This window comes from Ictidomys tridecemlineatus, chromosome 2 (assembly GCF_052094955.1).
Source record: "Ictidomys tridecemlineatus isolate mIctTri1 chromosome 2, mIctTri1.hap1, whole genome shotgun sequence".
NCBI lineage: Eukaryota > Metazoa > Chordata > Mammalia > Rodentia > Sciuridae > Ictidomys > Ictidomys tridecemlineatus.
The window spans coordinates 18,452,523-18,477,625 of NC_135478.1; the positions used below are offsets into that span (position 1 = coordinate 18,452,523).

The 25,103-nt window shown below is 48.3% G+C and overlaps 1 protein-coding gene across 7 annotated transcripts in view; it reads left to right on the plus strand.

Annotated features, from left to right (window-relative positions):
- Positions 1-23,218, plus strand: part of Zdhhc3 (zDHHC palmitoyltransferase 3) — a 53,865-nt gene extending 30,647 nt beyond the window's left edge. For 2 of the 7 annotated variants that reach the window (XM_078037989.1, XM_040290069.2), the window contains 5 exons: positions 4,520-4,616; positions 5,234-5,315; positions 5,423-5,563; positions 9,124-9,254; positions 21,064-23,218. In XM_078037989.1, coding sequence (XP_077894115.1) covers positions 4,520-4,616; positions 5,234-5,315; positions 5,423-5,563; positions 9,124-9,254; positions 21,064-21,321 — 709 coding nt within the window. In that variant the 3' untranslated portion in view covers positions 21,322-23,218. Of the gene's footprint in view, positions 1-4,519; positions 4,617-5,233; positions 5,316-5,422; positions 5,564-5,722; positions 5,759-9,123; positions 9,255-11,881; positions 13,540-21,063 lie in introns of those variants that run through there. The other 5 variants (XM_040290071.2, XM_040290073.2, XM_040290072.2 and 2 more) reach the window with 5 other exon arrangements.
- Positions 23,219-25,103: the final 1,885 nt, after the last annotated feature.

A 25,103-nucleotide genomic window follows, 5' to 3' on the forward strand; every position in this document is an offset into this window, starting at 1 on the left:
AACTTGCTTCTGAGGTCCACATCAGGTTTGCTTCTTGTGTCTGAGATGGAAGCATCAGTCTAGTCTTTTCCTGCCACCTTGGGGCTCTGGAGCTAGCTGCTGTCTAAGGATCACCCAAAGGATCACCCAACTTGCTTGTGTGGTTCCTCAGAATAGCCCCAGGGGTTGACCAGGTTCTGGCCTTGAAGTTGGAGAGGTCATTGTTGGAAATCTGGAACTGTCTCCACTGCACTGTGACCCTTAGGCCTCTGCTTTCTCTCCCATAATTGAGGGTTGATCCTCCGTAGCTTGTTATGAGGATTAAATTTAAATAACTGTTCAAGCTGCCCAGCTCAGCGAGTGGAAGCTACTCGTTCGTAGAAGAATGTGTAGAGACTTGGAGATGTGCTGGGTTTATAAAAGCAGGACCAGAAACTGAGTTATTGCCTTTGTAGAAAAGAACTTTGGGGCAACCACAGTGGTGTTTTTCTCTTCCCTCCCCACACCCTCAGCTGTCTTCACTGCCTGGCATTTTCCTGCCGCCTCCTCGCCTCCCTCCCTGGTGACCAGGGGAGGTGTTCTGAGTGCTAGTAAACACATCAGCTTGAGCAGCAGGAGCTGCTGACTCAATGAGCGAGCGAGGATGCCTGTGCATCGCCTGTTCCTACTTCAGGAAGTGTGTGCTGACAGCTGCTTCTTCGTGACGGCACATGTGGCCCAGGCCATCTGGGGACCCACAGTTTGGATAAGCAGAATCCCCAGCATGTGAGACAGCCTGGGCTTGTTGACGGTTGGTTGAGCCCAGTCTACTATAGTTAGAGCTGATAGACTCTGGGCTTGCCTGTTCAGTATGCCCACTTGTATTTGTCCCCGTCTCTTTTAATCCTGTATTCCCAACAGAGCCCATTGAATTTGACGCTGTCTCCATTCCCTGTGCTCTGGTGGGTACCACAGATACAGAGGGTGCAGGTAGGTCTCACCCTCTAGAAGCACTTAGAACCCCACGCTGCTTTCATCCTGGTATGGAATCTCCCAGTCACGAGGACCATGGAAGCATGTGGAAATCCTGTAAGAGGAGCCATTTGTACTGATGTGGATGGTCAAGGCTTTAGGCTTATACGCTGGGTTCTTCTTGGAGGAGGTGGAGACCCCTCCTTAGCAATGCCTCAGCCACACTTCAACCTCTCCAGATATGCACAGTGAGACTGAGACAGTGGTAGGTTGCTTTGTGCACCTAACAGATTCTTATTGTTTTGTCTTTCTCCTTGCTAAGACTACTAATAAAATGTACATAGCATGAGTATTGATTTTAAAGCATTTAGCACACATTATTGGTGCTTACATGAAAGATCAGGGTAATTCTGCTGAGGCTGATGTGGAGAACCTCCATTGCTTTGCCCAGACCCAAGATGAAGCTGTGTCCTCAGACCCTCTTCTTTCCCTCACATTGCACTGCCTTTCAAAACTCGATTCTGAGCTGTGCTGGGCTGTGCTATGGATCTTTTGCTTATACTTTTGTCATAGCCAGTGAGGTGTGATGCAGTGAAACCTGTGTGTGATGCCACAACCCCTCCAGTACTTCTTGCTGTTTTCTTTTCATCTTCCCTACCGGAGCATCTAGGCAGATGTGAGTCAGCTCGTTTCCCAGGCTTCCTCATTACCTGTCTGGAGCATCAAAGCCTTAATTCAGCAGACTCTGCTATGGAAGGCCCTGGGCTTGGCTCTGTGCTTATATTGGTGAGTTAGAAATCGTCCTGGCTCTAGGGGCCTCCCACCCAGGCAGGACAGGCCCTCATCTTGTGGCACAATTCCATAATTACTGCTATGAGAGACACACACAGTCATGCCTATGTTGCATATACGGCCATTACCCAGGATGAGCACCAGAGCCCCAGCTAGCTCATTTGAGGCTGCATACCTAGGAAAGGCCTGTACACCTCCCTGGAGAGGGAACAGAGGGAGTTCATGGATGCATCCGAGCCAATGAGCTTGTTGGGTTCTCCCAAGCTTTGAGTCCTGAAAAATGGTAGGGAACCTGGAAGAAGTGGGGAGGAGAAGCATCTGCCTTCTTCTAAAACAATAACTTAAAACATAGAAGGGGCCTGGGAAGTATGGATGGCAAGGACACACACAAAAAAATACTTTCATATAAGGCATTTGGTCTTTTTAATGACGTATCGCACATGTGGTCCTTGTGCCCCAGGAACTTACCAGCCCACACTATCTCGTCCATAATTTACTGGAATTAGTGGTAGAAAAGAGTGCAAGGAGAGAGCTTTCAGGCATGTTAAGGAAAGAGCAAGTTAGGAGGGTGCCTCAGAGGACTCAGTTTTGCCAAGTGAGAAGAATGGAGAAAGGGTCCTCTGGCATCAGGCCTGTCCCCAGCAAGACAGTAAGGTAACTGCGGCATGTTTGGAGAAGGGTGGCAGGCTTCTCCATAAGGATTGTGAGGCTTCCTCTTATCCTTAGTCAGATTGTGAGGCTGCCCTGCTACGTCTGGAGAGGGGACATTGCCAAGCCCACTCTGTGCAAAGGAGACTGGCTCTGAGGCAATGATTCCTTATTGGTCATCAGGCCTTGTAAATGGAAGTTCATGGTTTTTCCACCTCCTGGGGATGGTCTTTAGGTAAAACCACAGGACAGAGTACAAGCACCCTTCACTGCTCCAGGCCTTGCCCCTGACATGCTCCATGCCCAGGCCATTCAGGTGAACTTTTTGTGAGCAAGTCGGCCTCTGAACAGTGCTTCACCCCACCCACCCCACAACCACCTGGCCCAGGGTGAGGACAGGTGCCTTTTTTTTTTTTTTGGACTTAACCACTGAGCCATATCCCCTGCCCCTTTATATTTTACTTTGAGACAGAGTCTCACTGAGTTGCTTATGGCCTCAATGAGTTGCTGAGGCTGGCTTTGAACTCGTGATCCTCCTGCCTCAGCCTTCCAAGCCACTGGGATTACAGGCGTATGCCACCACATCCAGCGAGAGGTGCCATCTTGATGGTTCATATCTTTGAGAACAGGAAACTCAAAAGACCAGCATCTTGAGCTAGTCTTTGTAGGCCTCAGTGGCTATTCTTAATTTCCCTGCTGCCTGAAGCATAGGAGTTTGTCTTATTTGACTGCCCAGTGAGACGAAGTTCCTTGTGATGCCCAGCGTCCTGGCCAATGCTTCATCTCTTCAGTGAAACTGGGAGGAGAGCAGAGCACAACTTTGCCGTGAGAACTTGTTTAAACTCTTGTACAGCTTTAAGAGGATGGAAGGCCACTTTGTGCCACTCTGCCCCTGAGCCCATCCTGCTTCAAGAGCACACACTTGAAAACCCTTTTAGAAATAAGTAAAGATAGAAGAGGAACTTACTCAGGGCCCTGGAGCAGGGAGTATTTGTACTCTCAGGAGTCTGTTTCTCAGATGAGAAGGGACATAAGGAACCCCAGAGTTGATTGTATCCAGAAGAACATCCAAGAAATGGGCTGTAGCAGGCGGCTCCTTGGGAGAGCAGGAGCCTGGTAGCTGAGGCCTAGAACACAGGGCACAAAATCACTCCTTGCTTTCTGTGCTTTTAAAATTGTTCACTGAGAACACTGTTACCGACTCAGACATATATTATATATGTATATTTAGATGTATATATATGTGTGTGTGTGTGTGTGTGTATGTATGTATATAAATTTTTCTTTTTATGTGTGTGTTCAAAATTGTTAACAGAGAGAGAAAGAGAAACAGACTGGGCAGTGGAGTTGCCAGTGCCCAGTGTTCTGTTTGTTTCCTCTGCCTTCCTTTTAGGCCTCTTTCTTACTTTGCCTGCCTGGCCCCCAGGGAGATTATGGAGCCAGGCTAGCATGCTTGTGTTGGCCAGGCCCTTTGGAGTGGTGGAAAAGAGTGAGAATGGAGACCAGTATGAATCCACCACTTGTCTGATCGAGACCTAGTATGTGTTCTCATGTATTTTACTTTCATGCTGGTAGGAGACCTGAGGCTCAGAGTTCAACTGTTTGACCCAGGCAGCTCAGCTGATCCAGGTCCACCATGCTACCAGACTTCAGGCCAGGCTTAGCAAAGCATACCCTCATCCCTGAGAGAACATGGCAGTGTTTTGGAACTTCTGTGTGACCCTTAGTTTGGGGTGCTTTTTGTTTGTTTGTTTGTTTGTTTGGGAGCTGTAAGGAGCAATTCTTCTCTGTATCCCATCCAACTCTGTCAAGTTTTTTAAACTACTACTTCATTACGTCTTTGAAAATCCAGTTCTCAGCTGTGTTATCCCAGGAGAGCAGCCTGTTTCTCAGCCATGACAGGTCTGTCCTGTTTATATGTTAAACAAGATAAAAGGCCATGACTCTGTCCCCCTGTTGGGAATGACTGTGACCCTGGGCATACTGACCCTGCCTTCCAAGGCCCTTGTAAAAAACCCAGAAAAAACTCTAGCTGTGCCAGAGAGAGCCATTTCTAAGGAGTAAAACTGGAGCTGTGGGTCCCACCTTCCCCTTGGAGGCCCCAAACTGTTAGGATACCCCTAAAGGTCTGACCTGTGGGCTGTTTCAGTGTTTGTAAGCGGTGCATTCGCAAGATGGACCACCACTGCCCTTGGGTCAATAATTGTGTCGGCGAGAACAACCAGAAGTACTTCGTCTTGTTTACAGTAAGTCAGTTTCTGATGTCTGCCCTGCCCTCCACAAAGCAGCAGCGGAGCCTTTTATTCCTTTGCAAATTCTCAGCATTCACAGCAGTCTTGACTGCCCTTGAGAAAGCTGTAGCTCTCCACCCTCCTGCCAAAGATCTCTGGCTGAAAAGTGCCCTTCACTTGCGCATGCAGACAGGTTGATTAGCTCCCACCCCAGGTGTCAGGCTTAAGTAGCTAGAGCAAGCAGTGTTAGCAGTGTCCTCACTTCCTGAGCTGCAGGTAGGTAGAGAACACTCAGAGCTAACTTCACTTGAAGTTAGCAGTCAGCACCCTAACTTCAAGTGAAGAGAAGTAGTATGCCTTGCATGCCCCCAGGCAGTCCAGGTCATGCCTGGTGCCCAGGCTTTGTTTCTGTTCTGGTTCCACAGACTCAGAGAATGGCTGCTCCCCTCAGACCCAGGGCGGGAGGTCGGAGGCCCTGTGGGGGAATCACCAGATGCCTCTCTGGCCTCGTCCTGGTCAGGCCTCGGCCTAGCTAAGTGTTCCGAGGAGCAGGTTCTGAATGCCCTGCTCCAGAGTCTGGACAGTCAGAAGGTTCTCACAACAATGGCATCTGCACTGCTTTCCTGTTTCAGATGTACATAGCTCTCATTTCCTTGCACGCCCTCATCATGGTGGGATTCCACTTCCTGCATTGCTTTGAAGAAGATTGGACAAGTGAGTATGTGCCAGGGCTTCCCTTCCTGTTCCAGGGTGGGTTCTGTAACCTAAGCGGGGTGGTCACAGACCACCTATGTGAATCCAGCTCTATTTCCTTCATGGAGGCTCTGTTTCCTTCATGGTACCAGCTGTCTACCTCAGTTTGTTAAATCTACTGCAAGACTATGGAGAGAACAGGGAAGGAACAGCAGAGGCCCAAGTCTATCTTCATGAAAGAGAGCAGCCCCCAAAAATCAGTTTAACAGGTAAAGTAATGAGTAGAACAGGCCCATTGCACTGAGTGTGCTCAGGGAGAGTGTAAGGCCCCTGCAAGTAGAGACCCTGGTTCCAAGGAGGGGGAGCCATGTTGGGTGATGGCTTATGTTTCTATCTTTACCTGAGGCTTTTTTTTTTTTTTCTTCCAGTTCTGGGGATGGAACCCAGGACCTCAAGCATGCTAGGCAAGTGCTCCACCACTGAGCCACACCCCCAGCCCTAAATGGGGCACATCAATCAAAAGTTGTTTTATTCTAGTTTTGCAAAAGTCCCTATTTTTAACCTTCTGCCTAGGACATAGAGTTTTTTATTGATTTGCTTGGTTTTTTTGTGGTGGTTGTTTTCAAACTGTTTAATCATCACCAAACATACACAAATTCTCTCTGCTCTAGAAGTATTCCATTTAAATGAGCAGATGGAATGAGGTCCAACCAGAACACTGTTACAAATTCTGAAGGAAAAGAAAAATAGATTCTGGAAGGGAAAACAAAAAGAGAGAGAGACCACCTGCTGGGCTAGAGCTTTCACACTCAAAATCTGAGGCAGTCTTGAGCAGGGAACATCATATTTCTACTGTTTTTCCTTGGTGGGTGCCCTTTTTCACTTTATCATCTTCAGAGCAATTGCCTTTCCTGCATGGGCTGACTTGCCATACTTCTGGCATAAGCCTAGGGAAAGAAGGAGACCACACTAATGAGAAGGAGGCATGGGGAAGGGTGGGGAAGAGTGGGCATCTGCAGATCCTAGCAGAGAGTAAGTCTTCAGCAAGTTCCCAATCGCTTGGTGAGCTTCCTGAAGTACCCTCATTCTGCCACACCCTGGGGATGCAGGTCAGCTCCACGTTTTATTAACACCTCCCACCTGTCATCAGGGTAACTGTAGGCAGTAACAGAGACTGTCAGTGAGGTGGAATGCCTTTGAAATGGTTTTATTAATGTCTACGAGGAGACAGACATCACACAAAAGGCTTGTTGAGCAGTACCTCGCTTCGGTCTTACAACAAGCCTGCAGGGTAGAAGAGTACTCCTCACTTTGCAAATGACAAAAACTGGGGCTCACAGAGGTTGAACAAGTTCTAAGATCATTTAGCCAAGAAGAGGGCCTGCTGTTCAATCCTTGATCTGGAGCAAGGGTTTCCACCTTATCTGGCTACTCCAGGGTCTTCCCTGACACTGCTTGTCTTTGCTCAAAATTGCTGACGGAGTGGACTTGAGGCACCAGTTCCTAGACGAGCAAGGCTAGTAAGGCACAGGACAGTCCCCGTAATGGATACCTGAAAGTTGCCTGTGTATGACAGTTAATGCCATCATTGCTTGGCCCCGGTTGAGCTGGTGGGGCCATAGGAGCTTATATTAAGAGGGCATGGGGACTGTCCCCCAGATTGAGGTGCTTTGAGTTAATGTTTAAAGAAGAATAGGGAGGTAGTTTCACATCCCCTGAATCTGGATTGTGCCTGCCCAGGCTCCATTTGTAATCCCCAGGGCCCAGCTCAATAAGGGAAGGGTGCTTGCTGCTTTGCAGGGAGGGAGATTAAGCCCTGCCACAGGCTTTGCCTACAGCTCCAAGGCAGCCGAGTTAGGTGAGGCAGAGGCAAGATACCTCCAACCAGTGAGCACCCTCTGACCTTATGTCAGGCTAAGGCTGTGCTATACAGATGTCCTCTCATGAATTCTTTCTTTTGCAGGGGTCTTGCGGGGAGTACCAGGGATTGAACCTTAGGGCACTCAACCACTGAGCCACATCCCCAGCCTTTTTTTTTTTTTTTTTTTTTTTTTTTAACTTAGAGACAGGGTCTCACTGAGTTGCTTAGAGCCTTGCTTTTGCTGAGGCTGACTTTGAACTCACAATCCTCTTGTTTCAGCATCCTGAGCCACTGGGATTACCGGTGTGCACCACCATGCCTGGCTTCTTATGAATTCTTAATTGTATCCTGGTACAGAAGGGAAAAGCCCAACCCTCTTTCCCAGATTCTCTTGTTGTTAGATACTGTTCCAACCTGGTTATGTAGTAGTGAGCAAAGTCCTCAGCTTCATGAAGCTTGAGGTATAGTGGGAAAGGCAGATACCAAGCAAGTACCAAAAGAAAAAGACAATTCCACAACGCAAGATGGGTTGCAGCAGATTATTAATTATTAATTATGAGGTTATTAGTTAGAGCTCACAGCCAGGGGTTCAAACTCCAGCATGTCTGCCTAACTTCAAAGCCCTATTAATTTCTTCCTAATATCCTGCCCAGCAGATGGCCCGGCAGGCAGCTGCCATGTTTATGGCCACCCAGAGCCAGCCCAGCAGGCTGATGGGCTACCTTGACCAAGCCCTGCCCAGCAAGGAACCAAGAAAAAAAAATATCTTGGGGTATTAAGTTCCCAGGGAAACCTAAGGGAAGGAAGGTAAAAGATGAGTTGTCCCTTTACCTGCCTCCCCACAGACTTTGGTATCTTTCTAAGCCCTTGCAACCTCCCTTACTACTCTTGATGTTCCTGCGAGGCCACCAGCAGGGCAACTCAGAGAATCACTTACTCCCTAAATCCTCAGAGCCAGTGAAGCCAAACTGTCTTTCAACCTCTCCAGCCAGGGAAGCAGGCCTGAGCTGCCCAGGCAGCTGCACTCAGCAAGGGTCCTCAGGGAATGAGTGCTCCCAGGAGGCCTCGACTACACTGCCAGTGCCGTGGCCTGGGCCAGGCATGTCCCAGGTGTGGTCCACCCTACTCACCTCTACCATCTCAACAGCACCTCTGTTCTCTTCCAACATTTCTTTTCTTATTTAGACTTTGTTCAGACAAAAGATTTTGCCACACAGGAGCAAACAGGCCTCTAGTCAGACACTGCTGCTTTACAGTGAATCCTGGATAGGACAGGGCCTTGCCCCGGGTCAGGGTGGCCTTATAGTGGCCAGTATAGTGAAAGTGCTTGCCTTAGGCCATTTTCTCTTTAGTTAATTCCCCAGCCTTTGGGGCTGATGATCTCAGTGAGGCAGATGTCCTGGAAGAAAGGGCGTCGCCTCACACTGTGGTCAGAGCTGAGCCCTGCGCTTAGTCTACCCTCCCAAGCTTCAAATCCAGATGCTTCAGACCTCCCCTTTTCTCTCTGTGGTCTGATGGAGGTACAAAAAGAGGCAGCACCTTGTACAGGATTGCCCAGGATCCCCTGGCCAAATCAGGACTAGAGGGACCTCTGCACCTGAGCCCTTGCGTTGTGCTCTCTGAGGAAGGAGAGGCCCCCATGCTGTAATGAGGTTGTCCTACTGTAGTTCATGGTCCTTCCTGGGTCTTCCATGTGCCAGGCTGTCTGCTTAGACCCAAGGACAGGGAGCAGGGGCTGATTCTTGTTAGGAAAAGGGAAGCCCCAGCCAGAGCCTCTTGAGGAGGGCTTCCCTAAGAGGGTGAGGGGTAGCCGGCTGTAGGATAGGACAGTACCTGCCATGCCTGGAGGTCAGAGACTTGGGACCCCTAAGAGTCCTGCAGCGTAGGCAGAGCAGGAATCCAGGTGCCTTAGGGAGCTGGGCAGCAGCAGGTGGCAGCCCCGAGCCTGCATGTCCTTCTCTGTTTCAGAGTGCAGCTCCTTCTCACCGCCCACCACGGTGATCCTCCTCATCCTGCTGTGCTTTGAGGCGCTGCTCTTCCTCATTTTCACGTCAGTGATGTTTGGGACCCAAGTGCACTCCATCTGCACGGATGAGACGGTAAGTGGGCAGCTCTGCCCTCCACCTCTTCATCTGGGGCTGGGAAGGACCCCAGGCAGGTACTGGAAGGGCTGCTCACAGGCCAGACCTGAGAGCCCAGTAGCTAGGCCCCGGTGTGCAGGGTACAATTCCTTTGTTTGCAGTGACACAGATTGTCTTATTGCATGCACAAACCCTCTAGCCTTGGGCAGGTACAGCAGATCACACCAGGAACGGGACTAGCAGCCGTGGCTAGAAGGTTGCCTGTACCACAGTCCCTTTCATAACCTACCTCCTGGTTCTTTGTACGCACTGCTGTGTTGGGCACTCTGCTAGGCACTGGGGACATGTTTCCCATCTGGAGGCCAGAGGTTTAGAGATAGGGTGATCCACAAGTTATTGGCCTAAACCAGCTGGAATAGACAAGGTTAGCTTCCCAGAGGAGATGTCATGACCAGGTCCTGAGGGCATTCAGAAGACACCTGCCTTGAATCTCCAGAAGCTCCTGCTGGCATTTGAATCGTCGGTGCTTGGCCCAGCCCTGGCACTCAGCCATGGCCTCCCATCCCCCCACTCCTTGCCATCCTACCTACTACTCCCTTTTGGGGCCTGTTGAAGTTGCTGGCTGGGCCAGACTGGAGCCTACTCCCCTGGTGCCCTACTGCCATCTCGTGCTTCTTCAGGTGTCCAGTGTCCTTGAGGTGGCATTTCTTTCTTTTCTGGTTTGGGGGTCCAGATAAAGGACTCCAAGAAGAGAGGGCAGCACTTTGCTCTGGGCATGAGGAGCAGAGTCAGGAGGTCTCAAGTTTTTCCAGGTATTACTCCTGGCTTCCCAAGCTCCCCCAGTGGACATTTTCAACAGTGGTCTGGAGGCTGTGGACTGTTGGGTAACCAGTGTGTGAGTGGGGCTCTTAGGAAGATAGAGTCCTTCCCATTGCTGTGGGTTTCTCTGCCTTATAGGCATAGAAAAGCAGTCAGCAGAGAAGGGTCAGTACTACCCACTGTCAAAGCACCATAGTGTGGATCTGAGGGGTGGGGTTCCCAATGTTTTAGAAGGATCATGGGACTTTCAGCAACTCTTTTTCATTTATAAGAAATAATGTCATTTCTGGGCACAATAGTGCGCGCCTGTAATCCCAGTGACTTGGGAGGCTGAGGTAGGAGGATGCGAGTTTGAGGCCAGCCACAGCAATTTAGCAAGGTCCTAAGGAATTTGTGAGACCCTGTCTTAAAATAAAAAATGAAAAGGGCTGGGAATGTGGCTCAATGGTAAAGTTCCCTGATTTAATCTCCAGTACAAAATAAAGAAATGTCATTGCAAAAGAGTTTCTGTAAAATAGTAGCCAATGTATAGATCCAGCTATGTAGCCAAACAGTAAAGTGACCAGCTTCTCTGTGTAAAAGCTGCAGGGAACCCAAAGGTGACTATCAGGCTCTGCCCACTTTCAGGATGCTGTTGGAGGGTCAGAAGGAAAACATTCCTGGCCTGGTCCTAGTTGTTCTTCCCCATCAAGGCTATTCCTAAGGGGATATGTTGGAAAGCTAAAGAGAAAGGAACAAAGGGCCTGCACCTCATGGAAAAGGGTATCTTCCCCTTCACCAAGGTCCTTCCCAGGTCCCTTGGCTGTGAAGACTCAGACTGGACTGTCCCAGCCCCCATCCCACCAGAGACCACAGCAGACAGCTCTGGCTGAGCTCCTGCCAGGCAGCATCTCTCCTGTGCCTCTGCACAGGGGCCCATACTCAAGCCTTGCCCTTTGTCCAGCTCTGTTGGCAGCTGACCAACTCCATCTAAAGAAGGGAAAAGGGGAAGTTTCCTCCTAGTCCCCATTTTTTCCAGTGAAATATAGCAAGGGAAGTGGCACAGGCTGTGTGACATTGCCACATTGGCCTCCCCCACGCTTCTGCCCCAAAGGAGCACATGGAAGACCTTCACCATGACTGAGGCTGACCTATACTAATCCCTTTCCTTCTTCCTCTGGTGACTTCTTCCCTCACCCACGGCCTCTCACTTCTGCTCTATCTTCTTGGTTTGTGTCTCGCCAGCCCCGCTGAGCCAACTGCTTCTGGATCCCCACAGGCTGGTGAGACTCAGCGCCAGAGCAGTCATTTGATTTGTTGCTTTTTTTTTTTTTTTTTTTTTGTCTGCAAAGTGGTCATAGTAGCTTCAAACTTCCCATGAATCTATCCCAATTTAGCAGCCACTGCTAATTCTCATGACTTCAAGGTCCCACTCAGTTCTGAGGCTTCCCCCACCAAAGCCTGCACTGCAGTCCCATGTGCACCCAGCACAGGCCACAAGCTCCTCTCTAGAGCCCAGGAAGGACCAGGTCTGGTGAATGTTCCCAACCTACAATATGCTGGATTGGCACAGTTAGGACAACAGCTTAGGTGTCTCCTGGCTGCGCTCATGTTCCCTTCCTTCTCTGAGGGACTTATAAATATGTGCCCACCAAAAAAAGCTTTTTTTTTTTTGTATGTGTGACACTTCTTATGAGGGACAGAGAAGAAAAATGCAACATGTAGATAGCTATATATTGCTTTAAAAAGGAAGCATTTACTCCAGTCATCTCAAGCTAATGGATGTCCCTCCCCAAAACTACAGCAATAAAGTGCTTGACTGAAAGTATGATTGTTCTTGTTTTCAGGGAATAGAACAATTGAAAAAGGAAGAGAGAAGATGGGCTAAAAAAACAAAATGGATGAACATGAAAGCAGTTTTTGGCCACCCCTTCTCTCTAGGCTGGGCCAGCCCCTTTGCCACGCCAGATCAAGGGAAGGCAGACCCGTACCAGTATGTGGTCTGAAGGACCCCTGACCAGCATTGCCACTCAGACACAAACCACATCACAGCACTATCGTCCGATCTGTTCTCATGAATGTTTAGACCGAAAAGCAAATCAACTACTCTAAAACTTTTTTTATGTCTCAAGTAAAATGGCTGAACATTGCAGAGAAAAAAAAAGTCCCCATGTTTTATTTTTTAAAAATCATCCTTTTTGATTTTTTGATGACCGAAGCTGCTCTTCTTTTTCCTTTTAAAAATCACTTCTCTGGCCTCTGGTTTCCTCTCTGCTATCTGTCTGGCATGACTAACGTGGAGGGTGCTGTCTCCAGGCCGTGTCCACTTCTACTAATTGAGTGAGACGTGACGCTGTGCGTGGATGGACTGGCCTGGTAGGAAAGCCAGGAGGGCCCTGGCCTCCCACTGCCCAGGAGGCAGTGGCAGGAGCCCATGGGACTTAAAACTCACTGAAGATGGATATTTGCCCCTTGAGGCCTGAGAAGGGCAGGATCAGGGCTGGAGCCTTCAGAAGGGCTGGTGGCTCAGCAGCCTCCTCCCCAAAGTGGACACGGTTTGCCTCCTCATTCACAAAATCAAGTTATTCTGCCTTGTACTTTATGGGCCTGGGGTGTGTAGAATAATTTTGGTGGGGAAGGGGAGAGAGTTGAAGGGGTCTAATTTGTATTCTAAATCAGCAGTTTTATCCCTCTGATGATTTCAGAAGAAAATGAAGGAAAGGAGTTTTTCCATTTCAAAATGCCCTGTACAATCAAAGGGGTGGGGGGCCATGCAGTTTCAGGCAAGCTACTATGTTACAACTTTGTCACAACTACTTCCTCCCTGACCGCCCCATCTCCCTCCCTTCCCTGGCGAGATGTCAATTAAGCAGTGTTGATTCTGGGTGGAACACATGTGCCCCACCGTCAAGCCCTTCTCATTTTGTAAATCTCTAACATGGGTCCACTTTCTGCTATTTAAGAGCCATGGAATGTGTGCGTACCCATGTCTTATTTTAACCTAGGAGACTGTTGTCCTGGCATGGGGCTAACCATGATCTGGGACAACATTTTTAAAGTTGACAGAAGAATGTCCGCTCACTGGACTGAGCAGGGGCACCTGGCCCTGCTGCACTGAGGAAGGCCAGCCTTCCCATGGGAGGCACTTCCCCACTGGGTCTCATTTGAAAGAGGTGGTGACAAGCTAGAGGAAGGACCAAGAGTGGTGGGGAGAGGTGAGGAGATAGGGAGTGCCCTCAGACACAAAAATAACCAATCTGAATCCTGACCATCTGTGAATTCCTACACACTGATTTGTTTTTTAAGCGATTGTCACAAATCTCCCTTTTTAGCTTTTGCTTGGGGTGGGGGCGGGGGATAAGATTTATTCAGTCTAGGCCTGGGTAGGGAGAAAGTTAATCTAGCCATGTGATTTTTCAGAAAAGTCAGTGGAACATGCTGCCTCTTTTAATTCTGTCAGTGCTTCCACATGGAAACAATGCAATAAAACTTTTCCAAAACCTGCTCTGATTTAGCTTTCCTCTCTCCCATGTTACCCACAGAGGAGGGTAGATCGCCCATAGCTGCTGAGGTTTCTCTGCTGGAGTGGTGGTTTAAGTGTGCCCTCTCTTGAATGAAGGTTTTTTACTTAAAGATTTCTATTGAAAGGACATTTATGGTCCCTCTCAAACAAGCTGCCCCACCAGGCCTGTCTCTCTTGGCTGGCTGCCGTCTGAATTGCCTGCTTGGTGTTGATGAGCTCTTTGAGGCTCTAGCAAGTCCTTAAGTCTCTCTGGAGTTTGTGAGCAGAGCCACCCAGCCAAAAGCCAAGTCCAACCAGAGGAAAACATTGCAGAACTCTGGTGAGTGCTGTTCTGGTGCAGTTCTTTGAGGAGCTTTGGCCTCGGGTGTCATGTTGCCAGGTGAGAGACGGCACCCTTGAGCTGTTTAGTCGAGCAACTCTGTAACCCTCCCTAAGGCAGGTAACTTGAACTTGCCTCTACTGTGCTATTCGTGCCATAGAAACAAGCCTCAGTTCTTAAGTGTTTTTTTAGAAAGTCTGCTTTTAATCAAGTTCATAGCATTTGTTCTCCATATACGTTTTTTTTTTTTTAACATTTCATTTAGGTGCATGAAAGAAGAGTGGCTGTTAGATGACTCTTAGCAGTTAAGAAGGAATGGGTCCCTTGGGAGACAATGCTGCAGCTCTGGTTCTCCCCCTAGGGGACAGGGACTTTTACTCAGGAAATAGCTTTTACGTATTTGGATGTCCTCAGAATCCTCCATCTTCAAGGACAATTTTAAAGTGACGTGTGTTGCTGCTTTTCCCATGAAATTTCAAAGGAATGCAATAGATAGTGCTGCATTGAATTTTTTTTTGTTCTAAAAATAGAAGCTCATGATTTAAACCTGAGTGAACCGAGTTTCTCTCTCTGAGAGAAAGGTTCTTTCAAACATCCCAACTGATTGTATCTCTGGATTTGTACAAGCCCTTAGACTGGATAGAGTGACTGTTGCTAGCACTCAAGTCACAATAAAATGCTGCACTCAGTTTACCCCTAGGTGGCCTGGATTTTTCCTATTTCATTTTCCTTTAGACATTTTGTTGAGTGCAGTGACTTAGGAATGTGGTGTCACTTGCAGCATAGGAAGTGGTTCCCAGTCTGGCTTACTCACAGGGAGACGGGCCCCCTGAACTTTCCTAGTATTTTCAGATGGAATGAAAGAGGACATCTCTCTTCCCCCATGGGAAAATGAACCAGTATAGCCAGGCTTTTGGAACGTGGGATCTGGGAAGTGAAATGAAAAAGACGTGCCGTGTTGGGTTAGGTGATCCCCAGGTTCCTTTTATCTGTCAATGTCAGACACACAGAACATACAAAAGGCTGAAGTCCAGACGAGTTGATGCATATTTGCATGGACGTGGTGGTGACAGCCAACACAAAGTATGTTTGGGTGGAAATGCACATGCCACACCTCTTGTTAGTTATACCATTTTGTCTTTGTAATAACTCCTTGAAAGAGCAAAAAAACTACCAGTTTTTGTTCATTCTGGTCAAGTATCCACCAACCTAATCAGAAATCTTCCAGCTGAAGTGAACCCACTAGCATTATTACACTCCTATGCAAGGCTGCCATCACACACAGGCTCCTCCCTGGGAGGCTGGGCTCTCCTACCAGGCCAGTGGGTTTGAAGCTTCTCTCATTTTAAAACTTGCAGCATACCAGCTAAGAGGTGAGGGGTCCCAACTTAGAAGGAACCCTGCCCCTCCACCTTTTGTGTTTGCAGCTGGGAATGGAATCCAGAGCCTCATACATACTAGGCAAGTGCCCTACCACGGAGCAGCACCCCAATCCAGAGCCCCTTAAATATCAAAGAAACATGAAGAAAGATTCTGCTAGAATTCCTCAAGGCTCTCTGGTAGTCCCTGGCCCAGCAACATCAGTGTCGTCTGGGAAGTTGTTGGAGCTGCCCTACCCCAGACCTATCTACTGAACCAGAATTCTAAAAGCAGGGCCTGGTAGACTGTTTTAACAGCCTCCAAGGAACAAACCACTTGGCTTTTGTTTTTGTTTTGGTGGTGCCAGGTGTCAAGCCCAGGGCCTCAAGCATGTGATATCACTAGGGGCTGGAGAGTGGTACTTAGCGTCACCCCTGATTTAGCATCACCCTTGATGCCTGCTGATGGTGGGCACAATGTGCGGCCAGGCTCAGTATAGTGGGCTGTGCCATCTCTGAGGCCATAGGTGCTCCCCTGCAGAGAATCCACTGAGCCCTGCTTCCCTATGCCCACATGTGGCACCTGCAACAAATGAATGCCAAGAAAGCAAGAATGGTCTGTTGGAAGCCGCACCCAGTGCTCCTCCTAAGCATCTCCTCAGTTGAGCTGTCTCGGCCAAGGGCACCTTTGCTGAAGAACCAGCCCAGAAGGGAGCCAGGAAAGAGTGGAACCAAGGGACCCCCAGATGGGAATGCCAGCTGGTGAGTACTCGAGACAGCCAGGGGCATTTGCCCAGCACAGCCACAGGTACATGTCCTGGCCTTGGTTCCCATCTGTGGGCCTCCATACCCACATGACTGTTTCTTGTATCTTTTAAAGACATATGCAGCATAAGAGTCATAGAAGAGAAAGAATTTACAATGAGCCAGTTTCAGTGGTGCACATCTATAGCCCCAGCACTCAGAAGGCAGAGGCCAGAGGGTCACCTGAGCTCAGACTGGGCAACATAGCGAGACCCTGTCTCAAAAGAATAAAATGAATTCACAGTGAAACAGAAACCAACCACTGACCAATGTGCTCTCAAACTGAAGTCTTCATTCCCACTCTCTTCCTCGAGAGAAAGTTCCTGATGACTTGAGCTATGTGGTTCCCTTAGCAAAGCAGGGAGGGCCGGGGCTCCCTCTCTACCCTCAGTCCTCATGGCAGGAGCTGATGGAGCAGATCTGAGGAATAGGACAAGGACTATAGAAGAGATTTGCCAAAAGGCTTCTGGGGGAAGAAGGCACACGTTCTAACAGAGAAATAAGGGATGCCCTGAACTTCTCCAAGGTTGTGTGATATGGTGACCAAGCATTAGGGATCCGGCCTCAGTCTGGTTCAGTCCCCTGCTTGGCTACTTCCTAGTACACCTTACTACCAAGACATAAGTTTGGACACTCATTTCCGTAAGCTTCACTTCTTGCTATAAAATGGGCATGAGAGTCTAACACACAGGTGGACACAAATATTAAGAGTAATGATTATAAATGGATAGTGTGCGGTACATGATGTGGCTTTAGTGAATGTTAGCTGCATTCAAACAATGGGTCACAACCATTCCTGACTTGTGTAATCAATTCAGTGGTTAACCAGCATGGTTTTTGGTTAGGTTTCTGTTTTTAATTTTAAATACAGTGCACATTGTAGGATAAGAGTCATAAAATTATGGGTGTGTATACCTGTGTATGTACATGTGTTTGTATTCTGAGTTGCAACAAAAAATATTTCCAATTGTGGGTTACATTTAAAAGGTGTGGCCAGGTACAGTGGCTTACACCTGTAATCCCAGCTTCCCAGGAAGCCAAGGCAAGAAAGTTACAAGTTCGAGGTCAGCCTCATGGAGACCCAGTCAAAATAATAAAAAAGGACTGGAGATGTGGCTCAGTGATAGAGACCCCTGGGTTAAATCCTGGTTGGGGCCAGCGGGTGAGGGTATGAAGCCATTAAAGACGGATAGTATTGTGTGACCAACTTGGAGAGGCATATTTATGTGGGCTGCCAAGTGAGGTTCTGACTTTCTTCACCCAAGAAAGGGTGAAAGAGCCTGTGCAGAGTACATGCTTGACCTCCTCTGGAGCCTCAGTTCTGATACATTCATTTTGGGGAACTGTTGAATTTTTTACGGGTCTCAGCTCATGCGTCAGCCAAGTCATACATCCCCAAAAGAGGTGTAGGTGTAGGCCATTGCCCTTCTAACAGGAGCCAGCCATTTCTGTTCTCTCAAGCCTGAATTATCACTGCTCCTCTGCAAACCTCTAGCTTAAGAACTCTGCCTTCAGGACACCTTTATAATCCACCCAAAATTCCAAGTTAAGTGGCCCGGGTCCTTTTTATGTATCATATTCACTTGGAATATTTTCTTCTTGCCATACTCAAAGTTGACATTCCTTGAACGTTTGTCTGCTTAATTACTGAAGAATTTGTGTATGGGTACACAGGCCGGGTTCTGTCTTGAATACTTGATGAGCTTGTTGAGGTTGAATATAATACAAGAGTGCTCATCTGGGAGCATGCCACATGAATGGAAAATTGTAACCCTGGGTGCTCTTTGCTTTGTTCTCCTCTATGTCTTTTCTGACTTTGAGAGCAGCTCATGGAGAGTGAGGCTTCCCAGTACAATTGGGAAAACAATGGGCAGAGAGAGAAGACACCAGTTCTAGTCCCAGTTCTACAAAACCATCTGGATGAGCTTTAGACTCTGTTACAGCCTCTCAAACTTCTATTTCCCTATTTGCCAAGCATCAGTACTAATGGCCATCTCCTCACAGAGTGGCTGTAAAGGAAGGACTGATAGATAGCCATGGCCTTGAATGAGAACCATCTGAATGTACACAGCAAATCTGACATTTCTGGGCATCTCCTGTAGCATGCTCTGCCTCCTGTCCCAGCTCTCTTTGACAGACTTCAGATGATATCCAGGAAGGACATGCAGGATTCCCAAAACAGGCTGCCTCAGTTGGCTGTCACTGCTTTTGCTAGGGAGGTCTGGTGAGGGGCCATCATAGCCTCCCGAGTCCATGACCCACTCAGAGTCCCTCGGACTTGTATCTATAAGGTCCATTTATTGAAATAGCCTTTTTGTTCTGATTAGAAAAATAACACCCATTCATTGGTAAAAACCCGGAACATGTTGGACGCAGTAGTGCACACCTGTAATCCCAGTGGCTTAGGAGGCTGAGATAGGAGGATCATGAGTTCAAAGCCAGTCTCAGAAAAAAGTGAGGTGCTAAGCAACTCAGTGAGACACCCTGTCTCTAAAGAAAATACAAAATAGGGCTGGTGATGTGGTTCAGTGGTCAAGTGCCCCCGAGTTCAATCCCTAGTCCAAAAAAAAAAAACCTGGAACATATGGGAAAGTCTATAGAAATAAATAGATCATCTAAAATCCCACTCTGAAGGTAATTGCAGATTCCATGATAATGTCATGTGCACCTTTGCTTTCTTCCCTTGACACCAGAAGGAATGTTCCAGTGTCATGTAAAAATGTATGCACACCATTTTTTATGGTTGCCTAGTGTTCTGACTTACAGACTCATTTACTTCACCTTCATCATTGGACATTGTTTCCAACTTTTCGTTATTATATTATAATTCAGTGTTCAGATTGTTACCGCAGAAATAATATGACTTGGAATCTTATTTTTTTGTTGTTTTAATATTTCATTGTGATGTAATTTCAGACTTACATAAAAGTAGAATAGTATAAAGAGTTTCCATTTATCGTTCTGCCATTGCCATCACAGGCTAACATTTTAGACAACCACAATACAAAAAAAACCTGGAGCTGAGCATAGTGGCACACTCCAGTAGTCCCAGCTACTCAGGAGGCTGATGCAGGAGGACTGCTAGAGCCCAGGAGCTCAAGGCCAGCCTGGGCAATATAACCCCATGCACACCCTGACCACTTTAAAAAGGGGGGGGGGGTTACTGATACATTACTATTTACTAATCTGTATACTTTATTCATTTTTCTCTTATTGTCCCACTAATGTCCTTTTCTATCCCTGGATCCCACATCACATTTTTGGGGAAGGTCCTGGGGATTGAACCCAGGAGTGCTTTACCACCAAGCTACATTCCCAGTCCTTTTTAGCTTTTATTTTGATCCAGGCTCTCACTAAGTTGCTTAGGGCCTCACTAAGTTACTGAGGCTGACCTCAAATTTAACAATCCTCCGTTTTAGCCTCCTGAGTTGCTGGGATTAAAGGTGTGTGTTACCACACCCAGCTAACATCATTTTACCTATCTCTTTAATCTCTTCCAACTTGTGACAGTTTCTCAGTCTTTGTTTATGACCCTGACCTTTTTTAAACTAAGGTGAAATTCACATAAGGTAATCATTTAAAAATTTATAATTTCATGGTATTTAGTGTGTTTGTAGTGTGCCATCACCACTTCTAACTAGTTCCAGAATAGGTTTGTCACAGCCTTTGACCTTTTTTCAAGATGGGTAGGCCATGCTTTCTATAGAATATCTTTCACTTTGCATTTGTCCGATATTTTCCCATGGTTAGATTGAAGTTATACAAGAGTATCCCTGAACCATGGTTATGACCTCAGTGCACTGTGACACGTGATGTTGATGATGTTTCTTTATTGGTGACATTAACTTTCACATTTGGTTAAGCTGGTAACTGCAACATTTTCCTACTGTAAAGGTACTATTTTTCCCCTTGGGAATTAAAAAGTTTCTCATAATGAGATACCTTGAGCTCAGATTATTTAACTTACAGTTTTTTCAAAAGTCAAGAAACTTAAATCACTGAGATGGGTGGGAAGAAAGGGTATGAGAAGAACTAGGGTGGGTTGTGGTCGGTCTGAGACAATACATGACCCTCAAGTTCTCTTTCTGTGAAACAAAGGATCGTGTGAGTTACTTGAGGATCTTGTATGGAAGAGCAAGTCTAGAACTAGGTACAAAGATCTCTCCAGTGTAGTCTTGAGTCCTGTGAGGGAACACACCCATGTCTGCCACACTCACAGCGAACTCCTGTGGCTTCCAGAAGAGATGGAGAAGGCAGACCACACTGGGGGGGTCAAAGCCTCTGTGAGGGTATTGTGGGCCTGGAGAACTGGCCTCATTGTGTTTTTAACTCCTTTGGGCTTCCCTATCCCAACATCCTCTGTGGCCTGGTGGCCGAGCCACAGCCAACACCCAGAGGCAGGTGAGTGGGCAGCTTGGGAGAGGCCACAGGGAATATCCACTGCATGAGCAGGCCTGATGCCAACTTTGAGCCCCAAAGCCCTGGTGACCCCCAGTGCCCGCTGCATGCTGGTACCTGCTTCACCTTGCATGCTGTGTGTGTCCTGCATTCTTACCTTTGCCCATCAGCCATTGCCATGCAGAACCTGCTGCTCCTACCATGAGGGGCATGGCCCAGGAAACAGGCTACCTTTCTTATTGGTTCTTATAGATGGGTGGCCCAGCTCATGCCTGGAGAGGCCCAGGGTGTTACTCCTTGGCTCTTGGCCACTCAGCACGTGGCCCCTGTCCAGCAGCTGGCCTGTACCTTTGGGAAGAAAGGAGGGGGAGGCCAGGGGAGTGGGCAGCAGACATAGGCCAGCTGCTATGCAGGCCCTGCTTGCTAGGACTCCTCCACACTACTCCCCACCCACACTTCAGCAGCCCTCTGAGGGCCTCCAGGTGACCTGGGCCACAAAGGAATATGCCCTGTTATTTGCCACTTTACCCTGGCCTGGGCTCCGTCCCTCTGCTATGCCAGGACCTGGGAGTGTTCATGAAGTCCAGCCTCAGACCATGCTGACGCTCTTTCTTCTGTCCTCCCCAGGGCATCGAGCGCCTCAAACGAAAGAATCAGCCCAGGGAGCACACGGCCAACTGGAGTTCGGTGAAAGACACCTGTGGCGGGGACTTCTCCCTGAACTGGTTCAACCCCTTCTCCAGACCATGGCAGCCAGAGATGCCCAGTGACAAGGACTTGGTGCGGCAGGTATCATCACTGTCAGATGTAGAGAGCACCCAAACGACAGAGGAGCATTCAGAAGAGATAAAGGACGAGGACTCTGTTGAGGTGCTAGATGAATAGGTGTTGTGGGAGACAACCAAACACTTAAAGTGGCTACTAAACCGTGTTCGGGGGTTTTGGTTAATGTCCTTCCCAGAACCTCCTGACACTTCTCCCAGGCTACTTGCCTGGTCTTACCATCCCAGTGACCCCCCTCCTTCCTCTCTTGATGTTGGGATAGACTAGGGACAGTGAAGAAGGTAGGGACTTCTCTGAGTTGGCCTAGGAAGAATGCCCAGAGAGGGATGTCAGGTCTCATTCTCCAATCTGGGGGGCTTTCACAGCTACTGCTCTCAAAGAGAGCTCCAAACAGGGCAGCCCAAGAACTCATTTCTGGCTTTCAGGGGGATGCTGTCATCTTTTGGGAAGGTTGGGGCCCTGGCTCCTGGCTAGTGATGGAAGGGCAGGACAGGGCTGGCTTTGGGGACCTGAGGTGGAGTACTGATGTCAGGAGAACCTATCTACAGCTGCTCTCTGGAAGGATTTTCCCCACTCTCTGCCTAAATTAAGAGAAAGGCATGGCTGTCACATCTGCTCTCAAGACCTCAGGCTTGAGGGCTGGGGATACAGCTCAGTTGGTAGAGTGCTTGCCTCATATGCACAAGGCCCTGGGTTCAATCCCCATCACCACCAAAAAAAAAAAAAAAAAAAAAAGACCCCAGGCTTGGCTTGAAAGACGACCCTGCATGCATGTGCAGGAACTGCCCAGGATGGAAGTAAGCCTGGGTTTTGACATTAGCATCAAAACTTAGTTCTGTTCCATAGACAATAGAATCTTCCTCCAAATAGCTTTAGCTGCCCTGCCTCGTGTCTCCTCCATTCACAGGAGAGACATGGGCAGGACCTGTCATTTAACTTTCCCTCCTGGAGGGAGCCTAATACCAAAACACTCATGGGCAGAAATGACCAGAAATTCTATGTTTTGGGCCAGTTCTCCCAAGGTGGTACCTATCCTTTCTCTCAGACAGAATGATAATGGCCTGGGCCTACAGACTGATGATGAATCTAGGAGACAGACACCCCCACCCACTAGTTCTGCCAGGATGAACCTGGATGTAGTGAGCCCCCATAAACCCTGGGGTACCTGGCCATTAGTGAAGGTCTGAGCAGGCCCTCTGCTGAGAAGCCCCATTGTAGTGGTTTCTGAAGCAACAGCTACTGCAAAGTCTAACTGAAAGGTCCCTATCCCCATCAGATATAAGAAACACCCTGCTTTCCAACTCCTAGCTTGGCCTTTGTTCCTACCCATTTCCCTGGTATAGTCTGGCCCCAAGATGGGGGGAGATGAGGCAGAACGTGCCCTTGTAAGGTCTCCATGTCAGGACGCCCCTCCTAGCTATAGGTGAAAGGGCATGAGTCCCAGCCCAAAGGGACCTGTGGCCCCAGTTGAGTAAAGAAGAAAGTCACTGTTTGGAGATACAGCCTCAGGACACTGAGAAAGGAAGGCTAGCCAAGAATGGTCTTGTTCTTGGACAGCATCCTTGGGCAATCCCTAGAGGGAGGGGATCCATCGGAGAATCCTCTGTCTACACCTAATGCCCCACCAGGCTCTGCCATGAATTGCCCAGAGGGGCCGGTTCACAAAGCCCCCTCTATCCTAACCCTCACTTACAGCTCTCCAGCTTTGTTCCATGAGATGGGTGACAGTCGGACTCTAGTGTAGAAGGACCAGGAAGGTGTTGGCCTTCCACCGCCAGGCTGAAGGCCTGTTTTCTTGGTCCAGGTCAGCTTTCACATTGATCAATGCCAATGCACCAGTGACACAGTGGCTTTTTTCCACGGTGGCTACTGACACGTAACGTTCTGCTTAGCCCCAAACTGAAAGCACTACACCTGACATCCAAGCGAGACAGGGTTTTTCAGGGAGGGAGGTGGGGTGCAAATCTTCACCTCTTTGAATAAAAAGCTCTGTGCTCAACCTCTGGAAGAATCTACTGTTTCTAGGAGGAGATCCCAGTCCAAGTCCTTGGGCAGCACCCTTCCTTTCAAGTCACCTTGAGGACACCTCTAGGAACACTGCTTTCATCCAGTTCCAGTATGCCAGACAGGTGTCACACAGACACCTGTGATGGCTGTATCGCCTCAGGTCCAAATGCTGCACCCTGGGATTACTAACCAGACCCGTGGGCTCCTGCGTAGTGTTTCCAGCAGAGGGAAAAGTCACTCTTCATCCAAAAGGCAGTCACCAAACACCTGCGGTGTCCCAAGAGTGATTGGGATTGAGGTTTGTTAACTTCAAGTGCCTGAAAGGGGGACAATGGATGGCAGGCATTGCACCCCTGAATCACACACGTGGTGACCCTTATTCAACCTGCACATGTGCCTCTGCCAGGGTCCCTGTGCTCTTGGACTTGTAGCCCTTGAGAGAGAGGCTGGATGTCCCAGTCAGGACCCAGAATTAAAAGCCATCCCCTCAGAGAACCCTGCCATGTGATCCTCCCCATTAATTAGCTTGTTGACATAAAGAAGTGACCCGGGGAGCCAGGCTAGTGGCTAATGCCTATAACCCAGCAACTCAGTAGGCTGAGGCAGGAGGATTCCAAGTTCAAGGCCAACCTCAGCAATTTAAAGACCCTCAGCAATTAGTGAGACCCTGTCTCAAAATATAACAGGATTGGGGATATAACTCAGAGGTTAGAGTCCCAGTACCAAAAAAAAAAAATGTCTACCATTTGAACAAACCTCCAGGGGGCAGAAAAAATGGATTTCAGTTAGAGAAGAAGGGCCCTCTTTTCCAGAATGATGTACCTCCAGAACAGACCCCTACTCAAGCATCAGGGTGCAGGCAATAGGGTCTCTCTCCTAGCTTTGCCCAGAGTAGCAGATGGACCTGCTCTACTGCTTAGGGCCTTGCTTCTGCTCAGCCTGAGGCATCTGAGAAAGAATACCCGTGCCCATCTGAGACAGCAAAGTCTCAGGACAGGGAGAACCTGGCACCTGGCCTGGGGACATCTCCAGTGTGGTTTCCTACAGGGCCTATCTGCCTATAGGCTTCCCTTGGGCCCAGTGGGGTCTTCAAGCAGGCTAAGAGATGCCCAGTTGGCAGATGCCCCAGCACTGGTGAACCCATGGCCTGAAGAGATGGCAACTTGAAGCCCCACTGAGTACCAGCTCTGGGCTTCATGGAGGGGATGTGTGGTTTTGCAGGTCTTAGGCTCTGAATCTAGACAATGGTAACACTACTTTTTGAGGCCATGACTCGAGGGATGGATGTTCTGTGGCCTAGGCTAGGTGTTGCTAGCTGTAAAAGAGGTGTCCTAGCTGCCTGTGGTTTGCATTGCCTTTGAATACCTTATCTTTCACCTGGCTGGCTTTTGAATCTACCCTCACATGACTAATCAAATCTAATCATCCATGATCTGAAAGCAAAGCATGAAGTGAGAAATGCTGAAAATATTTCCATAATTGGGATAATATGAAACTCAAGTCTCCAAGAAGGAAAATATGGAGCCAAATTTTTCAAGGTTCTTGTAGTGAAAGACATCTTAGTATTTAAACAAAACAAAACAAAACAAAAAAAAAAAAAAACTACACAAGACTAGTTTTTGTTATTGTTATTTTTGGTACCAGGGATTGAACCCAAGGCACTCAACCACTGAGCCATATCCCCAGTACCCTTTATTTTCTGTTTTGAGACAGAGTCTTCCTGAGTTGCTGGGGCCTCACTAAGTTGGTGAGGCTGGCCTCGAACCTGTGATCCTCCTCCCTCAACTTCCTGAGTGGCTGGAATTGCAGGAGTATGCCACCACAAGACTGTTTAAAAAAAAAAAAAAAAAGGGAGCCGGGCACGGTGGTGCACACCT